Source organism: Rattus norvegicus, chromosome 4 (assembly GCF_036323735.1).
Source record: "Rattus norvegicus strain BN/NHsdMcwi chromosome 4, GRCr8, whole genome shotgun sequence".
Lineage (NCBI taxonomy): Eukaryota > Metazoa > Chordata > Mammalia > Rodentia > Muridae > Rattus > Rattus norvegicus.
In genome coordinates this window covers 174,570,121-174,593,586 of record NC_086022.1, presented here as the reverse complement: position 1 = coordinate 174,593,586, position 23,466 = coordinate 174,570,121, and the positions used below count along the sequence as shown (strand labels likewise).

Sequence of the window (23,466 nt, the reverse complement as noted above, 5' to 3'; positions counted from 1 at the left end):
CAGCCTGGCTAGCTGGTCCATGTGAAAGAACAACAGTTACTGACTTAAGTCTGTTTTGTCTCTCTCAAGTTTTTCTCATTTACAAGATTTTTTTCCCCTCATGTATCAGTCTTCAGTTACACTGGATTCCATGAGCTGCAGGATTTACAAACATCTTTATGACAAAGGAGTAAAATTACCCCAAGCAACAATGTATCTCAAAGGACAGATATTCTTCCACATGAGGACAACTACCTATGATTGTGAGGGTGTGTGAAGCAGGAGTCATCATCTCATGGAAGCCAATTGTTCCCTTTAAGTGATGTTGGTGATTTTGACAGCCCCACCCAGGATCTTTTATAGAACCAGTCTGGAGATAATGATCTACCAGATCATTAGCTGGTTTAGACCATCTGGTCTACCAGCTATTCACAGCCCAATTCATTACATTTTTTTTTCTCTTTACAAAAATATTACAGAGTTCTTGTTAGCCTTATGAAGATGGCTTTGAGATTTCTGAACACTGTATTTTGTTGTTCTCAGAATGACCCTGCTGATCAAGTCTCCCCCACTTCCTTTTCACACTGCTTGCCTTTTGATGGTCATTATTGGGTTGAGTGGCCCCGCTGACACTCTTACAGCCAAGGCTTTTGTCCTAACACATTGGCAATATCTCTTTGCAATCTACATCAGAGTCACTACAGCACTGGGAATACATTTTTTTCTTAAACACCTAACTATAAAAGGAATATAGCTTCCACATGAATAAGTCAAAACAGCATTCTTCAGTTGGAAGAACTCAGTGTGATACTTCAAAGGTGGTTCCACACAATTTCACTGAACACTGATTGCCAAAAGGACGTTTAGAAAGCATTAAAGATGGCATATGGGTTACATGTTATTATTCCTGTTACAAAATACAGAGAATGTGTCTTAAATTGGCTTAAGCAAACAACAAGGCTTATTGACCTTTATTATTAAATGGAACAATTTTGCTTCAAAGGAGACTTGAATGGTGGGTCAAATAACTGAGCAGGACCTCGCTGCTGCTTCTCTGCCCTTGTTTCTATTTGTGCAGCTTTTACTCCATAGCCGTCTCCCCCATGCATCCAAGATGACTGTCAGAAGCTCCTGTAGATGTCTATGTAAAATAGGGAGAGCAATAAAATCAGAGTATACTGATTTACACTGATTTACTGTAGCTCCGATATACCTAGAATCCTATAAGGATCATAAAAATACCCCCGCTCCAAATAGTTTCTTGGGACAGTCATTCATCTGTTTTTGAGTTTGTAATTTGACCAGATTACCTGTGGTTAGTCTTTGCTACAGTCACCAAGATGGTATCTTTTTTATTTAAATCCATTTGAGTTGGATACTATTGAAATGTAAAAACTGTAGGCACAATTTCCACCTCAACAGCTTAGGTCAGTGGCTGTCCTATTGGATACCAGCCACTGCAGGGAATGATGTCGGGAGTCTAGAGTCCACCCAAGCTGAGCGGTTCAAAATGGTTTCGCTCCTGCTATGATATGATATTCATAGCTGTGGAGGCTGATACAGATGGGCTCCCATAATCTTTCCTCCCGGGCGTCTTCAAAGGGTGGTGGAAGCATTCCAAAAGTACACGAGAGGAGTCACATTATACCACTTTCGCTGAACTATGGAGACCAAAGTGAGCAAAAAGCCATTTCGTAGGGCATGGGATGTCAACTGTTCCTGGCAGTAGTTGAAAAAAAGTAGAAGAGGTCAGATTTAATATATTGTGGTAGATGACTACAGAAAGGTCTAGTTCACATTATCGATAATAAGAAAAGTTATCAGCAAATATATTGGTGGGAAGAGATTAAAACACAAAGTGAGGAAGAAATTACTGCATTGCTTATAGTGCAGAGTTTTATATCACATATCATACTACATCAGCTATACCGATCACAGTCTTTAAGCATTGGTAAACAAGGCAGCTCACTGAGAAAGGGCAAATTAAAGGCAAAAGGATCTCTAAGGGGTTGGGGATTTAGCTCAGTGGTAGAGCGCTTGCCTAGCAAATGCAAGGCCCTGGGTTCAGTCCCCAGCTTCAGAAAAAAAAAAAAAAAAAGAAAAAGAAAAAGAAAAGGAAAAAAAAGTATCTCTAAAACTTCAAAAATGATCTACACACAAAACTATAGTTTATGTTAGTAAAATTATGTTCCTGTGTCAGTGCAGAAAGTTCCCACCGAGCATCACAAGTCAGGATGTGGGACTGAGAGAGGACGAATGGGCTTACTTGGGTTTCAGCTCTGACAGGTGCCCATCGGGCACTGAAGACCCGTGGTTCATGATCACCACTCATTGCAGGGAGGTTTCCCCATGCATGAAGCTAAGGTGGTGAACAGTAGCCACAACTGATTAAAACTACATGGTAAGAATGTGATCGATTGCTGCCTTCTTTCAATGTTTATACCTTTGTAACAGGGCAGCCTTGGCCATGAGCACTTGTCTCCTCCATGTCCTAAAATAGCTCTCAGGAGCTGGAAAGATGTCGCAGCAGTCAAGAGAGCTTGCTGCCCTTGAAGAGGACCCGAGTTTGATTTCCAGCATCCATTCCAGGAGGCTCACTGTCATCAATAACTCCAGGTCCAGGGTATCTGACGCCCTCTCTGGCTTCTTAGCTGCATCTGCTGCACACACAGAGAAGCGTGCACATATTCTCACAATTAAAAATGAGTTTAGAAATAAAATAAAGACCATGCCTTTTATTCTCAACCCAAGGTCATCTTTCCCTGGGAAGTCCTGGTCCTGTCATGCGTAAAGGATAGATTTTATCTGATGACAGAGCCTAAAGCATTATAAGAAGCAGGCACTTTGGTCAGGTATCTACTCTTGCTTAGGAGCTGGGCTTGGGACACCTGCCTCTTGGGGAGTATTTCTTTAAATCAACTTTCACTTTTTTATGATAGCTCTACATTTACAGAAAAATGAAATGAGATGCATAGACGTCAACGTAATACAGTTTAGGATATTACGTGTGACATAATAAATTTTCTATTCCTGTGGACTTGAGAACATATTGTATTGGAGTTTGATTGTTGGCTGAAATGTTTCGTAGGTCCGGATTATCCATACCACCTTATTTGTTATTTATAGTGAGACTTCAAAATCTTTAAATATTGATGAGATGTTTATTTCCGCCTTCAATTTGTTCATTTTTGCTTTGGATATTCATTACAACTTATTAACAGATGTATCCACATATATTGTAAGTGATAGTATAATATGCACTATTATATATAATTAACTTAGACATGGCTTATGTCATTTTAGTTTCATATAAATCATTTCTTGCCTCTCGTAGCAATTTTCTCAACTTCAGAATTATTTTCTCTATTTCAAACGTTACCAACGCTACTTCACTCTTCTGCTTACTGTTTACATGAATTTAGTTTTTCCTCCTTTGAAACTATTTACGTCATTGGATATGGAGTCTCTTGTAGATGGTTTATAATTAAATCTTGCTTTACTAAATGCATTACTCCAGCCCTGCCTTTAATTGGAGAGTTTAATCCATCTACATTTAATGTAATTACAGAGACACAAGTGCTTAACCCTACCAATTTCCCCTTTATTTCTGATGATGCCATCCTTTTGGTTTCCTGGGGCCTCTGTGATATCATTCTTTTTTTGTTAGATATATTAAATAACCCGTTTATTCATGTTTTTCCTAGCACAGTTGTTTTCTTAATGCTATGCCTGTACATCTTAATGGACATCTTAGAATATAATACTTTATTTCAAATTCTTATCAATGCAATATCAAGGGTTATGAAAGCTGTGGTCCTGTGTAACTTCATATCCCCTTTCTGTTTTTATTGTCACAGAATACAACTTCATATAATGTGCTCATTGACATACTCCCAGAATTGCGGTTTTTATCAACACCTTTAATGCAGGCAAAAGCTTTCAAAGTCCTTAAGCACAAAACACTTCCGTGCTGATCCTTCCCTGTTTTATTGTTGTAAAATACACACTACAGATTCTTTTTTTAACCTGTAAGTATTGAATTTTAATGAAGAATAAAAATTGACCACAATTCAATAGATGTTCTCACACTCTTGTATACATGAACGGGACTAGCTTGACTTAGTGGGTTATTTTTTAAAATAGGTCATGAAGTTGGGAGATGGATAGAGCAGTGATCTACAAAGGGTTTAATGGTAGAGCTAAGGAATAAAGATTATTAAATACATTGTATGCATATATGAGTTTCGCAAAGAATATATAGCAAGTGTATTTTAAATGTTACTTTAAAATTGAAGATTAACTAAAATAAAGTCTTCCTCTTATTTATCAAATACCATGTTTGAAAAAGTGTAATAGTCAGTGAACTTGACACATTGTTTGAAATTATCTAATCTAAAAAAAGAAAAAGATTATGGATCATCAGAATTTCAGTAACCTGTAGGATAGCATCACACATTCCAACATTTCTCTAATAGATGCTCAAGAAACCAAAGAAAGAAGAAACAGGACTGTAAGATGAGAGGAGAGAAATGACTACTGCAATTTGTCCTCTGTCCTCCACATATGCATCATGGCATGCATGTGCATGTCTACACACACACACACACACACACACACACACACACACACACACCCCACACAGTTCACCTCCATGTAGAGTCATATCTTGATATATACACTGTACTTTGGCAATGCATTCATTTGATGATTGGCATTTGTACAGCTCCAACACTTCAGCTATGGACAATGCTGCACACAGATGCACACAGACTTCTTTGAGTTTCTGCTTTTAGAAACGTAAACGTTAAGTTTCTGAAAAACTTAAAGGGAAAGTTAAAGACAGAAGTGGAATTGTAAGACCATATAGCACGTTCTCCTGAAAATGTTATTCCTTTATGGCAGGCAAGTGTGGGCTGTGTGGAAGGCAGAGAATAACTGGGTGTAGTCTCTTAAGAGCCTTCCACCATTTTGTTTGAGACAGAGACTCTCATTGTCCTCAAAGGCCAGCGGGATGAGGTTCCAGGGATATGCTTGCCTCTCTCCCATCTCATCATTGCCTGGGGTATGGGCCCATACTCCACACTTAGTGGTCCATGTTGGCTTTGGATGAACTGAAATATTGAAGATTAGATATTTTGTAAAGCTATATGTTATTTCCACAGCAACAAAGATTATTGCCTTTGTTGCTCATGAAGCCTTTGCCCACTGTGTTCTTCTGAGTTTGCACTTTGCCATTTGATGTTTGGATCTCTCAAACGTTTAAAGTTAATTTTGGGTATGGTACTAGATCTTTCTTAATTCTTTACTTGTAAATATTCAGCAATTTCAGCATTGTTTGCAGGAAAGACTGCCTTCACCACTGAATGGAATTGACAAGCTCATTAAAAATCAGCTGACCATATATGGTGGGATTTATTTCTGGGATATGGATGCTATTCCATCAGTTATATTCTTGTCTGTATGTTGCTGCCAAGATGTTTGAATATTATAGGCTTGTAGTAAGCTTAGGAATTAGAAAGTGTAAGTTTCCATTTTGTTCTTTTAAAGAACAGATGCACAACCAACTCTAATGTTTTATTTCATACTGCTTTGTTGAACTTAGTTGATCTATTTTTTTTTCCTCATGGAACCTTCAGGAATTTCTGCATGGAAGGTACGTCATCTTCGATCATCTTTTTCTAGTTGATTGCATCTTCTTTTTTTTTTTTTTTGGTTCTTTTTTTTTTTTCAGAGCTGGGGACCGAACCCAGGGCCTTGTGCTTCCTAGGCAAGCACTCTACCACTGAGCTAAATCCCCAACCCCTGACTGCATCTTCTTTTCTTGCTTAATTGCTTTGAGGACAACTTCAGTGCTGTGTTGATTCATGCATTCTTGGCCATTTCCTGGCCTTTTAAATTTTATTTTATTTTTCTAATTCATTTATGTGTGGAGGTGGGGAAGGAGAGAGGGAGAGGGGTAGAGGGAGCGGGAGAGGTGTAGGGAAGGGGAGGAGGAGGGGGAGGGGAGGGGGGAAGAACAGCTGTGCAACTCAATTTTTTTTCTCCATCAGAAGAGTTCAGGGATTGAGCTCAGGTTGTCAGGCTTCACAGGCAGTGGCTCTCCCAGCTGAGCCCCCACTTCCGGCCCTTATCTCTGATCTTAAGGGAAAGATTTGAATCTTTTCCACGGAGGCTGATGCTCAGTGAACTATTTTACCCATGGCTGTTCTGCTGAGACAGTTTCTGATCTGCATCCTTTGATTGGAGAGAGTTTAAACATTTACATTAAATTATTTACTGAGAGTGAAGAACTCCAGTTGTTTGGTACTTTTTTTCTGTTTTCTATTTTGATTTTATGTTCTTTGTTTTCTTTGCTGCTCTCTTCTTTATCTGTAGTCAATGTTTTTTTGTTTGTTTGTTTGTTTTGTTTTCTGTTGTTTTTGGTTTTGTTTGTGTTTTGCTGTGATACATTGAGAATTCCCTTCTAGTTTCTTTGGTGCAAAATTTTATTGCTATTTTTTTTATATTTACCATGGGGGTTACACTTAACATCTTGAAACTATGATTTTTGTACCTGGGTAACTCATACACAACATCCCCACATACATTTTCACCTTTACCCTTTAGCACCTCCCCTTACCTTTCCCATTATGGTAAGACCATATCTTCATGCATAGTGGATCCAGACTAATCGTTTGTTTTTAGTTAACTAGTTTCTTAAATCATTTAAAAAGTTACAAAACAATGATATAATGTTACCTTCATAGCTCTTATTCTGGTCTGTATAAGTCGGCCCTGTGTTTCCCTGCAGCTTCCTCTAGCCCCAACCTTCTCTGTCTCTAGACTCTTGGGCTCCACTATTCCGTTTTAATATTTGCCCTTTCTGTACCCTGCCTGCCTAAATCTTTCTCTAAATTCTTCTAGTGAGATTTGGACATTGGCTGTTTTACTTGTTCTGCTCCAGAACTTTAATTTTGGTTTCTTCTCATATTCTCTTTTTCTGTCCATCCTTGCACTTAACCTTCTCAGTATCTTCCTCTTAGTCCTCCGAATGCCCGAGCTGTTGTAAAGTCTGTTGTGTGGTTTGACCCTGAGCCCCTGATGATTGTATTCTGTTGAGTGGGAGAGTCTCTGTGGCTTGTTTTCCTACAGCTTTTTAAGAAGCCAGATATTTAAATATGATGTTTTGGAGTTCACAGTGGCCTCTTCTTCAACTTCGGCTGATATTTTGTCCTACTTGGTTGCTTTGCCTTGTTTTGTAATGCCTGGGACCGGATGTAAGGCTTTGCATCGTCCAGGCAAGAACTCCATCACTGAGCTATCTCCCTAGCTTTTTTATGCTAAGGACCAGCCTTGCCTTAGAGATGGGTTATAAGAGAAGGGGTGTGTGGGAGCAGCAAGTGACTGGAATGAATCGTGACCCAGGAATTGGACCCATGACTCAAACGAATCGTGGGTCCAAGCTGACAGCCTATGTTCTACTTTCCAGACAGCTTTCCAGACGGCTTTCTCTCTGGAGATCTCCAGACAGCTCTCTCTATATATACATATTTTCTGCTGGAGACAGCTCTCTAAGCAGTTCTCTTGTGGCTTTCTAAAATACTTCTCTGGATAGCTCGTCTCTGGCAGATCATAAGCCCAGTCTTCTATTTTACTCATGAATGCAGTCATTTACTCCAGGTTCCCCTTTGAATATCCTATGAATCAGCGTCTCATAACCCCAGACCTTTGATTCTTAGGAGACAGCAAGAGCACCTTTATTAACATTGCAAAAAATTCAGAGATCTTCTGATCTGTTAAGCATAAGGGATAAGCTAGCTGTGTGGGACTCAGACCTGAAATTACCATTTCCACCACTCTGCCTGGGCCTGACCTTGCTCTGCCCCAGGCTGACCTTGAACTCAGGAATCTGCGTGCCTTTGTATCTTTCTCACAAGCTGGTTCATGAATGCAGCTGCCTTTGCTCCTTTGGAGTCACGAAGCCCCTCATATAATTCATATTGCATCCTTACTTTGTGCATAGGTGAGAAGTGATATATTTTCAAACTCATGTTTTTAGAGTTCTTTTCCACAGCCTTAAGGGTTGTCCTGAAGACCTCAGAGTTTACCATTTTGCTGAGACATTAGCCACACCTTCGCCTCCCGGACTCGTGCTGTCTCTGATTATCATGGAGTAATTAATGTTAACTAACCGAGAGGATATTCCTTGAAGGAGGAACATAAAAATATGTACATTATTATACACTGAAGCCTTACACCCACAGCAGCCATTGACAGTCATGGAGGCCCATGCCCTGTTGGCCTTGTCTTAAGGGTGGAAGCCATGTCATTCGACCCCCACCAAAGCCATGCCCAACTCAGCATTGTAGGTGCAATCTGACGTATAGTTACAGGCCTTCTTTCCCTTCTTTTTATGACTATCAGGTTCGTCTCACTTCATTTCATTTTTGATACAAAGTTGTACTTTTCAGCCTAGATTGGACTCAAATTCATACTATTTCTGCTTCCGGAGGCTGAGATTGCGTATGCTACCATGTCCTTCGTCCCTCCCACCCCCATTTCCTCCCTCCCTCCTTCCTTTCTCTTTCTTCCTTTTTTCAACCTTCCTTCCTTCCCTTCTCTCTTTCTTCTTTGCAGAAGAATCTGTATTTTATCAAGTACCAACTTTAACCATCACATCTTGATTCCGGGTTGGGCTGGGGTTTGATGCCACAGTGTTAGCATAGTTAGTTCTGGGCCCTTCTCAACTTGGTTTAAAGTGTGTCTTCTCTGTTGTGTCTGATACCTTCATATGTTAGCTTGGAGGGCAACTATGACTTGACAGATTTCTTTAAACTCCTGGAACCTAAGTGCATAAGTAAATCCCTTTACAGTGTTTACTGACTCTCTGTGCGCGGTGAAACACGCCTCTATCCTCATCTGGAAACTCTCCACCTCACAGTAACCTTTATGTCAACTTTGCCTAGCTGGAAAGCGGCCGGAGATGGGTTCTTCTGGTAATCCTAGGACTTTTCTCACACGAAATTTAAATTGGGCTTTTGTGTATTTGTCTAGATTCCTAAGAACTTGTGGGAAAACTTCGAGGTGCTTATTCCTCTTCAAATTCTGTTTGCATATGTGTGTTTGTGCGAGGAGCATGGATGGGTAAGGTGCCGAGGAGGCCAGAAGAGTTTATTCGCCGGAGCGGGAGTTACAGATGGTGGTGGCCACCAAGTGAGGTCTGGGAAACAAATGTAGGTCCTCTGCAAGAGCAGCCTGTGCTGTTAACCAGGAGCAGCTGGCCAGCCTCAAGGCCATCACTCCTTAAAGTGTTTCTCTCGATAGCCTCTCCTCCCAGGCTTGTCGGCTACTCTGTCGTCAGACGTGACAAGTACACTTACACATTTTGGGAAAGTGGGCAGCTTGGCTACCTCACTCAGTAGAATATGAGACTCTGAAATACTCTGGGAAACTTCTTTTCACTTCAGCACTGCGAGAGTTCTGAGCCAGACAGACACTCACCACTCATTTTGAGCTTTTTTTAAATTTATTTTTATTTTTTTGTGAACACTAGCCAAATCTTATCAGATAGCCTTAATCGTGTGGTCAGGATAAATCACATTTTACTTCTTAATATCTACATACCATCTGCCTAAATTTAGATATTTGGTATGAAGTTAACACACTATAAAATGCAATGTTTTTCTCCTCGTACAAGATATATACCTCCATCTAGACCTAGAAGGATGGGTTTGAGAGATCTGACTTGTTAGAATCCTTTGTGGATTATGGTTGTGTCCAGAGTCCCTCATAAAGTCTGTTTTTCTTCCTTTCCCTGGTTCCCTCCTCACCATGGGTGGTCTTGCCATCTCTCATCAGGTACACTCAAGTCTCATCCTACCTTCCCTTGGTCATCCCTGGGTCCTGTCAACCTCTCATTGACCGTTTAGTCACAGCCAAGACGAGTAGATCCAGAGAGGAAGTCTGCAAGGCTTGGAGAGGAAATTTGCAGGTCTTTGTACCAAGGCTAGTCTGGAAAGGGGCCCTGGGTATTACTCATAGTCACTTCTAGGGGAAATAGAGTTCTTCACAGTGAGGGCACCATGGGAAGAGCTCCTCTTTGCTTCGAGGATGTACTGGCAATGAGAAAAACCTGTGTTGGCTTAGGACTTATCACTTGCTTGGGGAAGCAAATATCACTAACTAACATGTAAAATAAAAAGTGAACACGCACACATCCGGTGATGACAAACGTATAGAGAAAAGGAAGGGTAGGAAGGATCCCATGTGTGTCTGAGGACAGCATTTTGCCGTGTCACTGTGGTGTCATGGGATGGGTTTTACAGAGCCAGAGACATTTGCCCAGGATCTGAAGAATGTGTGGGAGTCAGAAAAGTGGACATAGGGGCCCAAAGAACTTTTTTTAGAGAAGGGGTTGGCTGATCAAAGATTTCAAGGCTGGAGCATGCCTGGAGTGCCCAGGGGACAGAAAGGAGGCCAGGGCTTGAGCTATGAGGATAGAGGGACACAACAAAAGTTAAAATCAGAGACAGATAGCTGTTGAGATGTCAGCAATAGGGCCTTTCAGGGTATTTTAAAGGCTAGGGCTTTTGCTCTGAGATTAGAAGCTCCTACAGAGTTCAGAGTAGAGTGATGTTAACATCCCAGAGGCATCCCAGAGGCCATGGTGTTAGAAAAAGAATGGAAGGCGGCTGGGGTTCCCAGAAACCATGAGGCTACTTAGAAGGTATATGTGCTAACACGAGATAAAGATGATGATAGGAAAGATTAAGTGACTGGATTTGGGATGTATTTGAAAAGAAGTCTAATGGGTTTTCTTAATTGGGGTAGCACTCGTGTGTGTGTGTGTGTGTGTGTGTGTGTGTGTGTGTGTGTGTGAGAGAGAGAGAGAGAGAGAGAGAGAGAGAGAGAGAGAGAGAGAGATACAGAATTTGAGGTCTTTATTAGATACTCCAGAGATGCTAAACAAGCAATTGGGTACTTACTGCTGGAATTTGGGAGGGGTTGTGCGGTGGAGATATAAAACTGGGGACCAGTAGCATCCAGATGACATTAAAGCTTCGAGAATGTGTGAGAACATTACCAGGGATGAAGGGAGCTCTTAGTAGGGAGCCTGGGTCACTGCAGCACGAGGGTGGGGCAGAGTCAGGAGGCTCTTGAACTGGAGAACAAGAACAATGGGGCAAGGCTATAAAAGGAAAACATGGAGGAGGATGTGTCTGGAAGAGTGTATGTAGATGACAGAATTCCTGAATACATAGGAACTGATGGAGAGATCAAACGGGAGAGGGAAAGACAGTTGGGTTTGGTTAGCTACACGGAGGGAGAACTTTGGAAGACAGAAACTGTTGAAGGTGGAGACAAGAATTTGAAAAGTCTTGTTGTGAAGAGGAACAAACTGTTCAGTGCACAGCTGGGACCAATTTGGAAGAAGCACGGGCCACTCTTCTCTGCTAAGGAGATGAACCACAGAGGCTGCTGGAGTGGCAGGTCCAGCAGCAGCGGAAGACCGGTGATGTCTCCTTTGAAAGAATCGAAGCAGGACACAGAGTTGCCAGGGAGAACGTGGGTCAGGAGAAAAGAAGCCGAGGAGGTTTCAGCAGGAGAGACAGCGTGTCAGCGTCATCATAAGCCAAGATGGGGACACTGTAAGGATATGGTGTGTCACTATTGACTATAAGGTCAGAGAGGGAACAGTGTAAGAATGAACAGAACAGTTGCTCACAATGCTAACGGCTTTCTGGGATGGAGTTATCATACATTTTGGTGAGACCCTGATGGCTCCTTTAAGTCACCGATGTAGTTTTCAGTGACTAAATGAATGGCTTTCATGCATTTAAATGACCAAACGAAACAATCTGGATTCCTTTTTTTAACACAAAGCAAATCAGGATTAGAGAAACAAAACCACGACAACTTATATGGCAGATGTTTTATTTTTGAAACCTCCAGTTTGATTATCTTGGAGGCATCCTCTGGGTTTGCCTGTTACACAGGTGACAAACTGTGAGATCATCTATCTGGTCCGTGCGAGCACAAGGTGTTGGTTCAAGTGCAGTGAGAGTATTTAACACGCAAAGAGGCGTTTTAAATGGTGAACTTAAAAGTTGGATATTTTGGGTTTGGAGATTAATAAGATTTAAGGTGTGAACATGACAGAGGCTGGAAGACACAATGACACTGGATTGATCAATATCAAATTCTAAGAACTGAACTTAAAAATTACAGACAAGATCCAATGACCTGGAACCTTAGCGGTCGGGAAACAGAGGCAGGAGGACCACTGTGATTTGGGGCCCACCTGGTCAACATAGCAAGCTCTAGGTCAGCTGGGATATATAGTTTGATGCCCATCTTAAAAATAAAACTCCCCACAGGAATACAGGAGTTTTAGAGAAGAACAGTTGTTGATGGGTGTGGGGACAACTAAAAAAGAGAGAAGCTACAATAACGAAAGCACTATATACATGCATGAAATTCTTAAAGAAAAAAAATCTATGCAATAGAAAAATCTTAGGGATTTTTTTTTGATAGAAAAATTATAGCACATGGTTGGAGATCATCAATTCTCTCAATAAATTCAATCATGACTAGATATGTGGTTTGTACACATATTTAACTTTTGAAATATATTGCAAATATTCTTAACCCTTACATGAGCTTCTCCTAGCTTTAGAAAACACCCTAAAAGTATAATTTTGACCTCAACAAGCAATTAAGGCAAGACATGAACTTAGTTTGATTCAAAAATGCATATTAAATGAATCATTCTTTCATGACTTTGCATATGGGATTTTCCATGATGAATATTCCAAGGAGAAAATATGATAAGAAAATAAGGAGAAGGTAGAGAAGAAAGAGCTACAAAAGACTGATTTTGATCTGCTTCTTCTGTGACCACTCTAAGCCTGTGGTTCTCAACCCATGAGTCATGACCCTTTGGGATTGTCCAATGACCCTTTTATCACAGGGGTCGAATAGTAGGTATCCTGTAGATCAGATATTTACATTGCAATTCATAACCGTGTCAAAATTACAGTTGTGAAATAGCAACTAAAATAATTTTGTGGTTTGGGTCACTACAATCACCAGGAATTGTATTAAAGGGTCGCAGTGTTAGGGACGCTGAGTGAGAACCACTGCTCCAAGCCATCTTCCGCAAGAAAGATGCCTTGTGTATGCTATAGGGGAAATGGAAGCTGAAAACACACAAGTACTTAATCAATAATGCATACATTCATGGCATTGGTCAGATGATACTGTTCCCTAATGGGTACCACTTTTCTTCATTGAGGGGAACACTGCAGAGCTGAATGTTAACCGCTCCCACAAATACAGTTTTGCTCTTCACAATGAGCATTAAAACATGTCCCTGAAGTCCTGAGACGTCATCATATACCACCTGAAAATGGAGAGAGAAGGATCATGTAAATCGGATATGCCTGAATGCATCTTTCTTTTCAATACTGAGTTTAATTTTTAACATGATACTAACAGCTTATACCTTTGAGGGGAAAAGTTTGCATCAACATATTTCATTGCCAGTGTTGCTCTACCGAACAGTGTCCAAGACTCTGCCTCCAACCACCCTTGAGCCTACCGACTGTCACAGGAGCTTGGGTACCACATCCTTGTGTTGCAGGCCCACAGACAGTGTCAGGCCAGGGTTGTTTAGCCAGGGAAAGTAACATTTCCTTGTGTAGCAGATGGAATCAGTATGTGATCACTTCTTTTACTTAAAACTGTGTGACTTTTAACCATGAAAATGTGTTCATTCAATTAAACATATAGTACAAACAAATCAGAAGAGGGAGGGAAACAAAATCTGGCTTTCCATCACTGGGAGATAACCACAGCTAACATTTTGATGTTCTTTGGTCTTATATGTGTGATTGCTTATTTCTTTTTTTGTATGGGTTGTTCATGCAATTTAATTTCCCCCCATTGAGGTCTATTCAACTTTGGCTTCTAATATTCAGGGCATTAGAGTCGTGGCAATGCCAGGCCTGTTGGGGGTGAGAGACATTGGCAGTGGGGGATGGCTGAAGATGTTAGTTATGAGATGTGAAAGGAAGGGAGACATCCATGGAAAGCTGATGTGGTTGCCAAGGAAACGTGTTAGAACACATTTAGAAGCCGGAGTTTCACACGGGGATACATACTTGCTATTTACAGCCACGTTACAAGGGAAAATGAAGGGCTCTCAGTATATGCAAAATAGGAGGCAGCTGGAAAGGAAAGTCCTCAGACAGCTGAGTGTGGCCTCCTTCGTGAGTAAGGATGGGGTTTTTGAGCAGTTGCCCACTGGATCTATTTTTCCACCCTCTGATGCCATCACTGAGGACTGGGTTGAAGCCCCTGAAGGGAACTCATTGCCGAGCGTGTATGCCTATGAGTACTTCCCCAGCACTGAATAAAATGCAAATTATCAATGACATTTGGTTCTCTGCTGCACACAAAAATTTACTTAGCAAGTAAAAGAACTAGCTCAATCAAGGGACATGGTCTGCAATGCCGTCTAGTCTACTCCATCCAGCCACTTCCTCCTGCTCCACAAAGAAAATTACTGTTGATTTTCTAGGATTGACTATTTAAAGTATCCCAAGCCAGGAATGGGGTTCAGGGGTAATAAAGACTTTTAGAGAATGCGTCAAGCACCCCCAAATTCACTAACCATAACTCATGTTCTCTCACGGTGGCTGGATGCTCAGTGCTACCCAGAAATCCACCCAGGACCTCAGGGTAAGCTCCCTTTTATTCCCTCCATGGTGGCCATCTTTAGCTTCCTGCCTTCTCCTCTCCTTTCCTTCCTATAACATTTCCCACAGTGAATTCCTTGCCTGTCCCACAGAGAAGATAGATGACAGAGCTTTCAAAATGATACAAGAAAGGAGAAAGTGGCACAGATACAAAATGCGGCCCCTGGAAAGGTCTGGCTCAAGAACTCTGTGAATTGTACAATCAATTCCAAAATGAAGAGTTTCATCAAAATACAGCAATAACTTAAATTCACATCCACATGAATCTGTCTTCATCTGCGAGCCTTTGTATGTTGCGAATAATAACACTGACCTATAGCATAGTGAAAAAGAATTAACAAGAGAATAAGGCAAGCTTTATGCCAGATATTCAACACTCATAAATCAAATATCCATCAAATACACAAATAGGGGGATTCTTTTCTCTGTGTATGCTTGGCTGAGGAATATTCTTCCTGACAAAAGCGATTCCCTCAAGCACTCGGAAAGTAGAAAGTCTCAGGAAGTGACTAAGTTACTTGGCAGATTTTAACCTGTTCTTTAACAATGCAAATTATCTTCTTAAAGTGACCAAAGTTATAATATTGGTGGTATATAGCTCTTAATTGTTCTGTGCACTATAGTGATTTTTTTTTAAACTCTTACCATGTAACGAGTAGTTGTTGGGTCATGCTGGAGAAGAACCTACGTGGGTGTATTCTTTGTGATGTTCCCATCAAGTGACATAATATGCCTTCATATAAATAGAATAAGGAATATTTCTCTTAAGTTTTATAGTGTATTCATACATTTTTGCCAATAGGCATGAGGCAAATCTTCAGTCAACCTGACAAATCTATTGTGGGCTTGGAATTGGCACCTCAAACAGAAAGCCTTGAGTGTAATGAGTACCTATTAACTCATATACCAGCATTCACTGGACATTATTTGACACAAGGGGCTAATAAATATGGCGAAAGTCCATTTTCATGATTGCAGAGGGAGAGTAATAAACAGGAGATCAGTGACTGTGTCGGTGGGAGGAATATCAAGGGGGCAGGGAAAGGCAGCTCAGCACACAGGAGAACAGAGAATTGGACGGAGAGACATTGTCCTGGGGTGGACTTGGGCTTTGGGATCAGTTAGTGCTGAGCTTGAATAACTTGTGTGCCCTCTGGGTCTAGATACTATGTATATAGATCAGCATTTGTCATTTAATGAAAAATGTATCCTGAAACATTGTTATTTGGTGACCTCTGTCCTCTTGTGGAGATGGCTACAATGTTGCAGGTGTCAGAATGTTAGGGAAGCACTGTCTTACACCGAATCAGTCCTCTGAAAGCTTGTAGTACATGACCGAGCAAGCTTTATCATCTTGTGAACATCAGAAGAGTTCAGGCTTGGGAGACAGCAATAAAGGACAAGATTCTGAGTTTGATTCCATGTGAAAAAAGCTAGGAGTAGTGGTGCATGCAAATCTTTAATGCCAAGATGTGGAAGCAGGAGGCAGAGGCAGAGGCAGGAGGAAGAGGCAGAGACAAGAGGCGGAGGTGGAGGCAGGAGACTGAAGGGTCTCTGTAAATCTGAGGCTAGCCTATAGTGTGAGAACTGGTCTCAAACAAAACAAAACAAAATGATAACATCAGCTAGTGAACATACCAAACCAACACACCTGATGATGACCTTTGATTTCCAATATACACACATACAGATCTGTATGCACATAAGCAAATCAGTACACACACACACACAGAGACAGACAGACAGACAGACAGACAGACACACACACACACACACACACACACACACACACACACACACACACAGAATTGATGAGCAAGTGTCTCCAGCTTGCTGACTGGACCTAGAGCACAGTCCTTATATCGTCATCACCCATGAGGAACTCTGCAAGAGGACTTTAGGCAGGTAAGGCATGTATCATGCGTGACCTGTCCTTTCTGGTGATTCCTTTAGAATTTTCCTGGTTAATATCCAAGAACAGGACAGTGAGGGAACACGTGGACTACAGCGATGTAATTCTGTTACAAGGTAGAACTTCTTCCTTCGTTATGAACCCTTTAACGGTTTGAACCCGATGTTGGAGGTAGCTGAGCACAGAGAACAGTGGTGTGTGAGGGCTGAAAATCGCAGCTGTCTCTCAAAGGATGCCCTGAACATTCTGCTCCTGACCCAGGTGCACCATGGGATTTCTGTATGCCAGAGGAATTCTGAGAGACTGCTGGCAAACCCTGCTGAGATGCACACTGGGAAATGTCAAACAGACAAGCTAGGCCCTGGACCAAAGCTTTGGCAGTTGAAGGGTAGGGTCTCTGCCACTGGACAGAGTCCCTGAACCACCCCTCCCTCAGAGGAACCTGTGACTAAAAAGGGGAAGAATTATTTTAGCAAAAATTTTGGTAAGACATTGATATGCAACATCTTATGCCCTTTCTATGTCTCAGAGATTTATACAAAGACAGGAAATAGGTCTCTCTCACCTCACCGTATGCTGCAAGGCCTCGGCAGTTTGAGGAATCCCATTATAGTGTGAGGCTGCTGCAGTGAGCTCCAGAGGAAGTAGAAGAACAGAGCTATTTAATACCTGTGGATGCCACGTGATAAGCCTCTGAGCTCTTTAATAAGCACCAGGTCTCCTATTAGGGTGCCCTGAAAGACTCACAGAAACAAAGCAGGATCTTACTGCAGAAATAGGATCCTATCTCACTGTTGAGGGAAGAGAAAATGAGTCAGATCTAAAGTCAAGGGTATGTTTTGTGCATCTTTATTGAGGTTTGATCTGATGCTTTGCATTGTAATGCTAAGTGCAGGCCCCCAAGACCTGGTCGCCCCAGAGACGAGAGCATCTGCATGTAGACTCAAAGACACTATGCGATCCTGACCCCAAGTTATTTCTGATTGGTGAATAAAGATGCTGACATTTAATACCTGGATGGAAGAAACGTAGGTGGAATTTAGCATTTCAGGACCTCTGGCATCAAAGAACCACGAGGGGGCAAGAAGGTGAAGGGAGGAGGATGCTGCCATGGGTCAGGTGAGTCAGAAATGATGGCCATGTGAGTTGGCTAATTGGACTTAAGAGCATTGGATTTCTCAGACAGAGCATGAGAAATCATATGATGTGATTATTGGCATGGAAATAGTCATAACAGCCAGAGGATCGATATCTGCCCCGCTCTTGTGCTGATTAAGGGTTATTATAAATGTAAAGCTTGTATGTGTCTTTTATCTGGGAACAAATGGTTAAAGGTGGGGTAGAAACTCTGGGTTGGGGTTGAATTTTTAGACAACAAAATGGGGCCTAACGTGGGACACGATTTTCTTGAAGTTAGGCCCTGGTTCTGCCGCCCAGCCCCATGCTCCCAGAAATAAGACTCAGACTCAAATTATATTTACAGATACCTTGGCCATATAACTAGGCTGTACTCTGACTGGATCATAACTAAAGATAGCCTATTGATTTTCACCTACATTCTGCCCTGTGGCTAGTTACCTGTGCTCCGGTCCCGAGCTTCGGTCTCTTCACCTCTTTTTTGGGCTTTTCTCCCTGCCTCCTTGACTTCCAGAATTCTTTCCCCTGTCCATGTCCCACCTCTATTAAGTCAAAGCCATAGGCCATAGGCTTTTTAATTGACAGGTGAGGCATCCATACAATACACATGGTGATCTCTCTACAAGCTTTTATAGGCATTGCTGTAATGATAAACAGAGAACATGATAGGAGAAAACTCAGAATTTTGTGCCTGATTTCTGTCTCATGGTTCTCTGATTTCAACTGCCCTCCACCCCGCGCCCCCCCTCCATCCTACTCCCACCCCACCCCCCCGCATCTTCGGTCAATCTCAGTCTACTCTCTGATGCTCACGTTCCTGCTTTGGATCCCATGCATGCTGGGATTGTGCAAGTATGGGCTTTGTTATTTGTTGGTCTTTTAAAATGTGTACAAAACACGAAGGGTGTGTCTGCGCTTCAAGAAGGCTTTCGCTGAGAAGGAACTGTCACGGTTTTGAATTACTCGGTTGTGGATTTAGGAAGACCTAGGATTATTTGAAAGCTGTAAGAAAATTTATGTCCATACCAAGAGTTGTAAAGTAAGCTTCATGCACATCTACTTTCTGCTGATTTTATAATCCATTAATTTTTTGGTGAATTAACTTTCAACTTATTAAAACAATACTGATTGCTAGTGACATTTATTAAGTGTTTCCTTATATTATGATCACTTAATTGCATGTAGGGACTGAAACCTGCTTCCTCCCTCCCTCCCTCCCTTCCTTTGTTCCTTCCTTCCTCCCTTCCTTCCTTCCTTCCTTCCTTCCTTCCTTCCTTCCTTCCTATCTTTCTTTTTTTCCTTTCTATTGCAACAGCTATAGATTCTCTCTCTGTCTCTCTGTCTTTCTCTTTGTTATTTATGTGACATCCAGAAGACCAACTCAGGTATTGTTCCATTGGCATCATCTACCCAATCAATTTAAAAACCTTCTTGCATGTGTGTGAGTATCTAAATGGATTTATGCATCACATGTCTACGTTATTCACGGAAGACAAAGACAGCATCATATCCCTTGCAGCTGGAGTTTCAGACGATCTCGAGCTGCCGTGTAGGTGTGAGGACACAAACCTGGGTCCTCTGCAAGAGCAGCCAGTGCTCTTGACGACCGAGCCATCTCATTGGCCCATCTCTTATCTTTTGATACAGCATCTCTACAAAGTTTCTTGATAGTGAGGAATGGCTTTGTATGCAAGGAAAGAAACGGGTTTCATATTGTTGGATGTGTATCTCTAGCCATGAATGAGCATTGTAACAAGTAAGAAGACATCAAAATAGCTCTACTAATTTAGAGAATCCTTTACAGGCATGCCTGTATACATATTAATGATTTATATACACTTTATCCCCCCCCCCACACACAGTATCACTTATAAAACTACATGAAATATTTAGAGATAGCTTTTAGAAGTCACTAAGTGTTAAAGATATCTGGAGAAAGGCAACATTTCCCTTATTGTCAGGAAATCTACTCTAGGTCTAAAGGTTACAAAGATGCATAAAGCAGGATGTGCCAGGACTCACTCACTGGCCACAGCAGCAGAGAAGGGCAGAGTGAGAAGTGGGTCTGAAGAGTCATCAGAACCATATGCAGCGACTTAGGGGAATAAATAAGACGCTGCAGTGCCTAAAAAGGATTGATGGTGAACCTTGGTCTCAAACTTGACAGGATTCAGAATCACCATGGTAACGAATATCTAACATGCTTGTGAAGGAGCTTAGGTTTCTTATGGTGAGAAGATGCTCCTAAATGTGGGCAACACCATGGACATCTGTTGTCCCACCTGCCCTACCATGGTGGACTGGCACCCTCAAACTTTGAGCCAAAACAAACCCTGTCTTGAGTTGCTCTTTCTAGGTATTTTGTCATAGCCATGAGAAAAAGTAGCTGAGACAAAAGGCAATTTCAATTATTATGAAGTATGCAATTCCGTTTATGTAACATTAAAAATGGTAAATTTATAGGGGTAGAGATCCTGTACTACACAAAGGCAGACAGTTTTGGCTACAGTGGGGTTATTCTTGTAAACCTTCGGCCGGTTCTGTTTTGTACCTTGAGTGGGGATCAAGCAGATGACACAAATGTTCAGAGCTAAATATCCATACAAGGGGGTCCTTGGGGTTGGTAAAGTCAGAATGAGCTACTTGGATCAGACCTATGTCAGCTTCCTAGTGTTGGTAATAAGGAGTCAGCTAACTGAAAGCTATGTTAGCTCTTACACTGGGGGAAGACATTAAGAGCCATTGGAATCTGTATTAGTTTTCCTAGCTGTACATGTTTCTAAAAAAGAAAATATTCAGTGGTATTCATCCAAGAGAGAACAGAGAAAAATTACTGGATTAAAATTTAAGGGATGCGAATGCCACATTTAAAATTGTAGGTTAACAGTTGGCAGTGAGGACCCTTCAAATAATTTAAATGGATTAATAATAAATATGTCTGAATGACACCCTAGGTAGAAATGTAAAAGATTTAATAAAACTATTTCACAGGGATGGTCCTGATGACACAGGCATACAATCCCAGCACTTGGGAGGCAGAGGCAGATCTCTATGACTTCAAATCTAGCCTGGTCTACATAGTCAATCCCAGGTCAGCTGAGGTTGCATAGAGAAACCCTGTCTCAAACCATACAAAACATAAATATTCTATAGGACTTGGATAATAGCTTTGTAATGGCTAAAGAGATGGGGACCTCAGAAAGATTTATACCAAAAAAAAAGAAGGCTGGATATAGGAGTCTGGTGGTGTTCTAGTAAAATGGCAGCTTCGTTGTTGGACAAGTGACTGCGGGAGCAGGGCATGACATTAGAGGTGCGTTTGGAATTTGCACAAAATTAAACCAGTTAACACTCCAGCACTGATAAGAAAGGGGCTCAGGTGGCACTGTCCCTCTAGCTGAGAGAGGACATTCACAGACGATGGCTTCCGGGAGAAGGAGAGTCACTTCCCTTTGGGGTTGTAACCACTGTAGTGGGTAGACATACACCCGGTACATGCAGACCGCACTAGACACACTGAGCGATAAAACGTACATGTCTGAAACCGCCAACACACACACACACTAATCTTCCATCCTCCTCAAAGAAGAAGGCATCGTTTGAGATGGCAAAGACGCAAGTCTGTCTTCCGGGTGTCCAGAAGAAGTTTAAACGGCATGCTCCAGCCATGAGGAAGAGGGGTCAATGGTCAAAACCTTGAGTGCTATCAGGTGTGGTGTGCACCCCTATAATCCTGGCACTTGAGGTAGAGGTGGGAGGATCAGAGGTCATCCCTAGCTACAAACATGAGTTCCAGACCAGCCTGGGTTACATGAGTAGCTGGGCCTTGGGGGAATCAATACAGATGTTAGCGTACACTGAGATGGGACAGAAAATCTGCCCGTACACAGAGTCTGTCCTCACCCTTCATTACCCAGTGAAGCAGAGCTCCGAGCATACCCCAGCCCAAGGATGTCAAAGAAATAAAACACTTGGGGGTTTAAGTGTAGCCTGAGAGCTTCACCTTGGGGGTGTTTCATCCTGGGCACTTCTCTGCAGCTCTGCCCTAATTCCTCAAGAAACACAGGGACTCGGGGCTGGAGAGATGGCTCAGTGGTTAAGAGCATTGACTGTTCTTCCAGAGGTTCTGAGTTCAATTCCCAGCAACCACAGAGTGGCTCAAAACCATCTGTGATGGGGATCCGATGCCCTCTTCTGGTGTGTCTGAAGATAGCTACAATGTACTCATATGCATAAAATAAATAAATCTTAAAAAACAAAACACACACAAAAAAAAAAAACCCCACAGGGATTCTCCATGATTCTTAGGTAGTACAGACAAAAGAAGGAACTTAGGAGTTGCTACTCACACAGTTTTAAGGCTTTTTTGTTATTGTTATTGTTATTGTTGGTTTTTTGTTTGCTTTTTGTATTTTGTTTTCATTTTTTTGTTTTTGTTTTTGTTTTTGTTTTTGTTTGGGTTTTTGGACATAGACTCTTTGGCTAGGGAGGGGTGCTTTTTGAAGGGGAAGCAGGCCAGGGTGGCCCATAGAACTTCAGCAAATAACATTTTAAGAGGAAGGATAGCAGCGAATGAAAGCAAAATGATGGTCAGAGGAAAGGGGGAAAATTAAGAAAAGGTGGAACTTCGTAGGGGAATGCCAGGGCCTTGAGGTGGGAGTGGGTGGGTGGGAGTGGGAGCATCCTTATAAAAGCAGGGGAGGGGAGAAAGGATGTAGGAGAGGGGGGAAAGGGGATAACATTTGAAATGCAAATATAAAATATGCAAGAAAAATAAAATTTAAAAAAAAGGCGGCACAAAAGAGGTTTCAGAGGATGAAGGTGTCAGGGTGTCAGTTTGCACCTGTAGAGGGGAAAGAGCCTGAGGATGCATTGCATTGAGCAATTAAGAGCCTGCTTGAGTGAAGCCCCACCAGCAAAGGTGAGATTCTAAGCTGCAAAGTATCCCAGGGTGAGGGGAAGCAAGAGCAGCTTGTGTGATTTGATTAATGAACTGGGGCTGGGGTGAGGGGGAAAACACTTTCTCTGCAAGCTGAGCTGTGAATCAACAAGCTTGGCTCTCTACCACAGAGGGGAGTCTGAGGCAGGAGGATCCCTACTTGTGTGAAGCCAGAAGGCTCAGTAAGACCCCTCGGAAATAACAAGGGAAGATGCCTTTGTTTCTTGAGACTTCTGAGAAAACCTCTGCTAGATGACAAGGCAAGAATAAACAGGTTAAAAAAAAAGTCAGGAGGTGAAGGAGGGGGGAGACAACAAAGGCGAGGGTTGCTTTAAAGAGAAACCAGAAGACTGGATCTTTAAACCTCTTAGAATGCAGTGTGTGTGTGTGTGTGTGTGTGTGTGTGTGTGTGTGTGTGTGTGTGTGTGTGTGTTTTAAATAGCTTTTAGATGACTTGCTGTTCTTCACATCATGGCTTGTAATAAAACGGTGGTTAGGTGAGAAAATTCAAGTGTGCGAGAATAAGTTAAAGAAACTAAGATGTACACGGTATAGAAAATACAACAGAGAGTCAGGGAAAGCGTTAGTGTGCAAAGCACCCCTCCCATGCCTGCTGGGGGTTGGCCTGTCAGAGCTTTGATAGTCTGTATTTTCCGGTTCCCATAGCATCTAGAACAGTGTTCAGCATGCTGGTACTATTTTGGGCAACATCATTCCTTTATGGAACAATGCTTCCAATTACTGAAAAATTCTCCATATTT

The 23,466-nt window shown here is 41.9% G+C and overlaps 1 protein-coding gene across 2 annotated transcripts in view; it reads right to left on the bottom strand.

Annotated features, from left to right (window-relative positions):
* Positions 1 to 10,208: 10,208 nt before the first annotated feature.
* Positions 10,209 to 23,466, bottom strand: part of Pik3c2g (phosphatidylinositol-4-phosphate 3-kinase, catalytic subunit type 2 gamma) — a 367,852-nt gene continuing 354,594 nt past the window's right edge. The window contains exons 33-34 of one of the 2 annotated variants that reach the window (XM_039106948.2): positions 13,194 to 13,360; positions 10,209 to 11,604 (exon numbers count right to left, since the gene is read on the bottom strand). In XM_039106948.2, coding sequence (XP_038962876.1) covers positions 13,208 to 13,360 — 153 coding nt within the window. In that variant the 3' untranslated portion in view covers positions 10,209 to 11,604; positions 13,194 to 13,207. 2 annotated transcript variants of the gene reach the window in all.